Source organism: Lethenteron reissneri, chromosome 28, assembly GCF_015708825.2.
Source record: "Lethenteron reissneri isolate LAM-NWPU_2019-01 chromosome 28, ASM1570882v1, whole genome shotgun sequence".
NCBI classification, from domain to species: Eukaryota; Metazoa; Chordata; class Hyperoartia; order Petromyzontiformes; family Petromyzontidae; genus Lethenteron; species Lethenteron reissneri.
Genome location: NC_083806.1, coordinates 9,770,250 through 9,778,609, shown reverse-complemented (window position 1 = coordinate 9,778,609; position 8,360 = coordinate 9,770,250). Strand labels below are relative to the sequence as shown.

The window sequence follows — 8,360 nt, the reverse complement described above, 5'->3', positions numbered from 1 at the left end:
GGCCACGATTTAGGTAATTCCAACCACTTTTGTGGCACTACCGCATCGATGGTATTGTGCAAGCTCCACCGCTTGCCGTGTTGTCGCTCGCAGGTTGGGCATGACAACTGGGTACGTGGAGTGCTGTTCCACCCGGGTGGAAAGTTCATTTTGAGCTGCGCCGATGACAAGACTCTGCGCGTGTGGGACTACAAGAACAAGCGCTGCCAGAAGAGCCTGGCCGCACACGAGCACTTTGTCACCTCCTTGGGTGCGTCCCCTGCCTTGAATCCCTCCCCCGCCTTGATCCCTCCCCCACCTCGACCCCTCCCCTGCCTTGAACCCTCCCCCGCCTTGACCCCACCTCGACCCCTCCCCCGCCTTGACCCCTCCCCCGCCTTGACCCCTCCACTGCCTCGAACCCTCCCCCTCTATGCCACCCCCTGACCCCTCCTGCCCCCACCCCTCCTGTCCACCTACTCTAGAACTGACCGATTGTGGCTGCTGGGAGAGTTCGAGTGCAATGCACTGATTTGCTATGGATTACAGCTGACAATTTACACGCTTGGTATTTCAAGGGTTCCTTTCCCTGGTGATTTTTGCCAAGGCACCCGAGTTATTTCTTACACGATGGAATATTTTTTTACTGAGGAAAATTCCGCCTTGGCCAATCTGAAAGAAAAGTGCCAACATTTTGACTTAAAACTTTCGTGACTGCAGGAGTTCATATTCTTGGTTCTTTCGGTGAAGTCACGTAGATAGAATTTTTTTTAAATAGCATAAAAATTATAAATTGAAAATAACTGAAAGCAAAAAACCCACGACGCTTCGATCGCAACACAAGCGGTCGTCATCAGGCGGAGAGAAGAGGGGGCAAGCCTCTAAGGGATTTCAAAGTGAGCAAAGCTGTGCGGCGTCAACAGCATGGGCGGGGCAGCCAGCGCCAATGTAGGAGCAAAGCGCCACAAGTACAATTAGCGCAAGTAAAGCGAGTGCGTTAGACAATGGGGGGAGGGAGGGTGCAGAGAGCCAACAATGTTTTCAGCTAATTTGTCAATGGCAACTAACGTTTCTGCAAACGGATAAACAAGGCCAAATTCTTGATGAAACTGTGCGTCGGCATGATGAACAAAATCTTTAATGCACACTCGTGTCTGTTTTAACGCACTATAGCTGATGAAGATAATGGTGTGTATTTTTTTCTCCTTTTAAAATGAATTTTGCATTCGTAGGAATATGAGGTGTGTTGGATGGGGGGGATGTGTGTAGAGGATGGAGGGCAGGTGACAGGATGGGTAATGGAGTGACACCAGATTTTGCCGACTTGGGAAACTTGAAAGCCAGATAGTAGGGATGAAAGAGACGAAAGCAGACCTTGGTTAAGTGTCTCATGTGAAGCAAAACAATTCGTGGATGAACACCAATTTTACCAATTTAAAACCTTCTGAACCATTGTTTTCCAGCAGCAGTTCAAGCAGGCAAACACTGAATTGATGTAGATTTTCTGAGATTAATCAGCGGCGTATGGTCTGTTAAATGTGCTGCACGGGTTGATTATCGTTGTCTCTTACCTATACTTCACCATGACGGCACAGAATAATTTTGTACATTCGTTGTGGAATAGTTGATTAGCTGAAGGCGAGGACGAGAGAATGGGGGAGGTGTGGTGACATCGGCAACTTGAACCGTGATGACCTCTTCACATATTTCTATTGTTTTGCCTTTGTCCAGATTTCCACAAGACGGCTCCGTATGTCATCACGGGGAGTGTGGACCAATCGGTCAAGGTGTGGGAGTGTCGCTGAGTCCTCAGCGACCCTCCGTGACCCCTCAAGGTCCCCGAAATCCCTGCCCCACTCCCACCCTTTCCCGCCGCTGCATTCGCTTCTACAGTCCCCTCGTACACATTTAATAAAGAGGAAAAAAAAAATTATGTTTTTATGTAAATTATTCAGTCGTAAGTTCAAGATAAAATAATAAAATAACAGTGAAAAATAAAGTATAAAAAAAAATAACCCAAATTAAAAATGCGTTTCCCGGGAATACGTGCTGTGTATTTTCATTTCTTTTTTGTTTTATTTTCTTTTTTGCATGGTAGCTTAACTTTTAGCAGACATGTATATCGATATGTACGTGTATATGACGTATATATATGACGCGGTTTGTCATTCTTGTGAATTCTGAAGCTAGCGCTTAGACGGAGGGGGGGGGGTCGGTCAGCTGTTTCTGAGGTCCTTGCATTTACGCGTCGTCCCACCCCTCCCGCCTGTACGGGAAAGGTGTTTTGACGCCTGCAGATGGCGTGGCCTTTCTGTCTGCTGTCTGTCACCTCCGCTGTCCATCCAACTACCGTTGGGTGATAATTAAACTGAAGCTGCCATCGCTGTGTTGTGTGAATATGTAGTCAATATACATCATCGTTATGTAGAGTGTGCATTATTATTCCCACTATTGCAAATAGTAACCAACCCTGGCCTATAACTAGACATTTTTATTTACATCAAGGAATTTTTGTTGTCATTTTTTTTATGTACAGACATATTTTGTGCATGGCATAAATTGTAATTTGTTATTTATTTGTTTATTTCCATTTTGGTTCAATAATCCATTTGGTCCAAAGCAGTGAACAGCGCCGGGTGGAACACGGCTGGCTATGAGCGGCTTGTACATGGTTGACAGATTATCGCGGTTGCCACTTGCCTTGCATGGTGTGTTGAGAGATCTCCGTGTCACCGTGCCCCTGTCGTTTGGACCCAACCCTGGACTCTTCACGCATGCGTTACGTAGTTGCCACCTCTCGTACGGTCTGTCTGCAAGAGCCGACCGCAGCTTCCCAAACTCCAGAGGGCCCCCCCAGTCTGTTCACCCCTTTTTGGGAAATTATTCTATCGTAACAGCGTGACATCTGTCACCTTTATCTAAAACGTATTTGACCGAGACAAATGATGGTGACAGGTTTGTGTAATTTGCTTCGTTGCAGGTCTTTTGACCGGTAGAAATTGAGACTGTGTTTCTTGGCAGTGGTGTAGGAGTACAAACCAACACAATTCGCCAGCTTTAGCGACACAGTACTGGATTGTTCGTACGGTGGTCACCGACAAAGATATGGTAAAGGCAAATGTTTTGGGAAGTGGCTGTGAATGAAATGTGGGTTTGCCGCTTCTAGTCTGATAAAGGTGGGAGCGTTATTTGGTTTTGTACTTCTCAACAGCAAAACACACGCAAACGGTCCCTCCTAATTTTTAATAAAAGAAAGCATTCGGGCAGCTGTTGGTTCTAATGATGAGCATCAGTTTCTTCCCAAGCGTGGTTGCCTGTTTGTGGCCCCAGCAATGCCCCTGCAGTGATTTTGAGATCCTGCTCACGGGGCAATCACATGCCCGTGAGTGGAGAGCTAGGTTTTATGGAATCTCCTATGCCACATCTGGCTTGGTGTGTTTTTTTTGCGAAACTTGTGCCAAGCTGTGTGAAAATACCACAAAGATGTATGTATGGCGCATGTCCACTGGTCTCTGTTTGGACATGCTATGTTTTTTGCGGGACCCATCTCTCCGTTAAACTTAATAGGCTATGTTTGGAATCATCTCTCAACTAAGGCTGTTGCCTACATCTCTTTTGGGACGAAATATGTAGCCTTGAAGTGGAGTCGAGTTTTATGATGTCTTCACGGACTTCCAACAGTAACAAACCAAAAAAAATCTCTGCAAAGTGTGTGGTGTTTTCAAGGTCATGGCAAGTATGTGCAAAAGAATCAATTTGCTTTCAAGCATAGGGCTTGCACTGACCACCACGGACATTTCAGACTGGGGGATGCAGCAGGAGGATGCGTGAAGCGGCTAGGCTTTGGGGCAGTTGTGCGCGCATATACGTGCATGAAGTGCACAGTTGCAGCTTTCGGAGCAGGGCTTGTGCGATAGTTAAATCCACGTGCTTTTTTGTGACTCGTTTAAGAGCCGTACAGGACAACATATACACTAGCATCCTTTGTATCTGGATACTTGCAGAAAGGTGAAACCTGTGCATTTAACTTTGTTACTGTACATTTTTTCTCTCCAAACCATTTGAATAAACTTACATGCGGTTTCATTTACAAGTTTTATAGTTCTGGATGTAGGGGAGGGGGGGGATTACGAAAAAAGTCAAAGAAGATAAAGTTTTACAAACGTTAAATTCCGGTGCAGCATCAATTTGAACCTGGACTCAAAACAACTATAATTGGCTGCTAAACTTGAGTGTATATTATTATTAGAATCTCAAACACTTGGCCAGGTTTTGCCTTGCGTTTAAATGATGTAATGTGACGTAGCATAATGCGCGCGCGTGCTGTATTGTGAAGTTGCCTGGCCGAGCGTGTCGCGGTGCAGCGGCGGGTGCGCTTCTTCGGCCCGCGGTTCGTGCGCGACATCCGCTTTGAACCGTTCCATCTGGGAAGCAGCGAAACATTGTTTTCTCACGCACTTCGCTGGCTTGTGCCGTCGATGGGCATCATGGGCTTTTGTGCATGGATACCAACGGCTCTGTAGGGGGGGGGGTGTGGGGGGGCAGCTCACTGTCACCTGGAAAAACAAGTTGCTGCACGTGACGCGAGACATGTTGTCTCATGCTTTCTCCCCCCTCCCTCCCATTTGCACGTACATGTGGATCGCTCGCACCTTACCTCTGTGTGTAAGCTCGTTTTAAGTTTGCACTCTCGCCGTTCACACGTATTGCTGCATTGTGCGAGCATAGAAGCGTCTAGAGGGTTTTTTTTTTTCTCTTCGGCAAATTATTCTCGGCCAGGTAAAGCTGAGCCACCACCCAGGTGTGTTCTAAGAAGGGGTCTAGCGACCAAAGTTTGCATTTGATGCCTCTGATCCCATACGTTGCAGAAACATTTCCATTGCGTCCCCGGTTCAACGTTTTAACAATTAACGTGCATATTAGCCTTTTGAAAAGCTGTCACTTCCTGTGCAGGAGTTTTGGACGGTGGTACAAACCTCTCTAAGTGCAGCTTACGGTTGTGTAACGGTCAAGTGCTTTAAAGGGTTTGGTTAAAAATGGCATTGCATGTTTAAAGAAAAAAAAACCCTTTAATAACACTACGTTTAGAGGGTTTTGATGTTTCTCCACAGGATAGCGAATATTAAACCATTGGCAAACGTCCCTTCACTGCAATTGGCGGCGCTGCTTTTGAGGCATTGCACTATATCGTATGTTTGTTTTCCCCCTCCCATTGGAATTTTCAAAAGGCTAATACGCGGCGCGTTGCTGGAAGCCGTGCCCGCCACTGGCTGGCCGCGGTGGGGATTCACGAGAGAGCGCGAGCGTGCGTGCTGATTGACTCGTGACGCACCGGCCCGCGTGGGCTCGCGTCCTGCGCGCAGGTGCCGCCACCCCAGCGTCGTTGGCGCGAGCGTGTGAGGTGCGTGGTTAGTCGGCGGGTCCTGGCGGGCACATACGCGAGTCCGTATCGTCGTTCGCAGAGCAGTCCATACAGTGCTTTGTATATACCCACACGCATTGGATTGTAAGCCTTTAAAGTTGTTGACACGTGTAAAAAAAATATGTACCTGTATGTGTTTTTGTCTTGCTTTTTAGGGCTTTACTGTAGGTGAATATAGGTGAGCTGGTATTAAAATGGCACATGAAACCTCCACAATAAGGGTAGCAAATGAAGTTTTTTTTTCTCTCTCCGTTGTGTTTTCTTTGCGTCTGTACTACATCGAATTCCAAATTAAAAGCTGAGGGGAAATGTCAACTATTGTGATTAATAACGTGAGCAAGCACTGCTCTCTACTGTGCACAACCGTCCGAGTTAGTCTCTCGATAAATCCAACTTGATAACTTTGGTTATAATTTATTGGCCTGGTTTTGTCAAAGTCGGCCATGTGCGCACACGTTATTAATGTTCTTGTGCAGTGCATTAACAAAGGAGGGGAGAGGGAATGTGTGGGGGGGGGAGGTTAATATGCCTTACATTGTCTTTTCTTGTGTACAAATTTAACAAAAAAATAAATGTACGTTGTAAAGTTTAAATCTGATGCGCTAATGAGAACCGAAATGCATCCCTGGTTTAAGATGACCGCTTGTTGGAAAGCGAGGGATGCTGTTTAATCGTACGCCAATTCCCGTCTTTCTCAAAACCAATGTATCGTTAAATAATAAAGGACTGCAGAATTCCCCTACGCCGATGCTTTTACTCGCTTTTGCAGTGCTGTTGCCCTCCCCCCACGCCCCCCTTTGCTCGGTGTACCGCGTAAAGTGTTGCCCGTGCGGGCATAGCTGGCAGTGGCCTTGTAAGGTGTTGGAAAGGTTAGTGCTCGTGAGTAAAAGTCGTGTCTGTGGCTACGAGGAAACTGGCGCGTGGTGCTGTCTTTGGTAGTCCCTTCTGCTTGCTGATGCCTACGGGTTGGTAAAACATGTTCTGTGTTTCTTCACATTGTGACAACTTGGGAGACTGAAACTGGGACTTGCTGGGGCTGTGAGTCGGAAGTAGTGGCTTACCTTTGTGGGGGGGGGTGGTGTGGCCTGGGGGAGTGGAAACAAGTCCAATATCGCTTCTCGTGTACCCATAGTGCACCTGCAACATTCTTTTATGACAGTGTGGCGTCTAATGTCCATCATGGCTTATTCCTCAAGGTAGAGAAGTAAAAATAAGATTATGTTTTACATTCACAAGTAATCGAATTACCGTGGTGTATGCTGACCGCTGTTGTACATTACTTTTACAGTTTTGTCACAGTTTATATTCTGTAACTTTATTTGCCAGCTGAAGTCGGCCCAACTAACTTACCTTGGTATATGGTTTAGTGTAGAAGTGTTTTTAAACATTTAGCTTGTTTATCGGTCACAGTTGCTGGCTGGCTCATTGTCAATTCCAAACCATTTTATGCACTGGTTGGCTTTCTAACTATAGGTGGCTGCATGCTTAAAAAAAAAATCTTGCAACGGCGAATATGCTTACCCTTGCCAACTTTTAAATTAACATTTTGGTCGAGGTTTGAAATAATTGAATGTATCGAACTAAATGTAACAAAACCAAAATTTATACAAGTCAAAAGTTGCCGCCATATATATGCTTTTGTGTGTACATTAAAAAAAAGGGTGACTCAAATAATTTTTCCATTTCAAAAATTTCAGCGTCCTAAATGTAATGTAGGCAACCCAGAAAGAAATACCCAGGTGGCTTAAACTGCAGTGTGCATATCCTCATCGACCTGTGAACATTACTGTAGGTACCTCAATGCTAATGTACACACAGTCCTCTGCTGCATCATGTGACATCTGATGAGATTTATAGCATGGAGGAAATGATCTGGTTTGTTTGGTAATTTAATACATTCTTGCACATGAAGAGGTCAACAGTTGCAATGGGTCAGTGTGATTTACATAGAACATGCCGCTCTGTTAAATCGTGAGATGTGCACGGGGAGACTTACCCGAGTTCTTGAACGGTTCAAGTTTAACATCATCTGACATCCTTCCGTGGCCACTAACAGTCCGCCCTAAACGTTATCGTGGTCGCCATTTCCCCTGTCGGACATTGGTGCAGTTTCGAGCCAATTTGGTTTGCCGTAAATACATTTGGCAACGTGCTGTGGTTCTGACCGACATTGGTGATGTTGTTGAACACTGGACCCAATGTGTGGATTTTGAAATTGTAATGGTTAGCATTGTCGTGTCACGATCTTCAGAGATGTTCGTGCGAAACATTTTTATCTCTTTACGATCGTTATCCATTATCGCGGGGACGTGAAACAGACTCGCGGTCAAGATGCAGGTTGCTCAACTTAGCAACGATGTCGCTCAACTTAGCAACATGCCTCCTTAACTCGCTCAGACCGGGATACCAAGTGACCTGTTGCACATGCGACGCGGAGAGAGATGGGGGAAGAGAAGGATGGAGATCACAAAGGGTTTGGCATGATGAGAATTTATATTCGATACGCATCTGATCACAACCCAGCTATCCATCTCCAGTAGTACTGATGTGATGTGTACATTTTTTGAGTGTACCGTCTTAAACATCCTTTTATATTATTGGTAGGTGACCTTATTTGCTGATTGCCTACGTGTGATGTACTGCCTGGGAGGGAGATGGTATTTGAAATGCTCCATACCCTAATCTTACCTTTGTCAAGCCACCTCATTTTTATCACAAAGCTGTCCCTTCCAAATCTGGCCTGTTATAAGTTTTACTCGAGCAGCTTTTGCTCTGGTGATACAATGCAACGTGTCTGCCAATTAAGCACATGCATTCGAAAAGTCCTTTAATACAAACCTTGATAGCTGTTATTTATGTTTATTACAGCACATGTTATGATTTAAAAAATCAGAATTGAATTAGGAATGACATGACAAATACAAATTCAGACCATGGTTTAAATATGAAATTATGAAAA

At 45.4% G+C, this 8,360-nt stretch overlaps 1 protein-coding gene across 1 annotated transcript in view; it reads left to right on the top strand.

Moving 5' to 3' along the window:
- Nucleotides 1-8,360, top strand: part of PAFAH1B1 (platelet activating factor acetylhydrolase 1b regulatory subunit 1) — a 29,890-nt gene extending 21,530 nt beyond the window's left edge. The window contains exons 9-10 of the mRNA XM_061562077.1: nucleotides 2-250; nucleotides 1,711-8,360. Coding sequence (XP_061418061.1) covers nucleotides 2-250; nucleotides 1,711-1,784 — 323 coding nt within the window. The 3' untranslated portion in view covers nucleotides 1,785-8,360. The remainder of the gene's footprint in view (nucleotide 1; nucleotides 251-1,710) is intronic.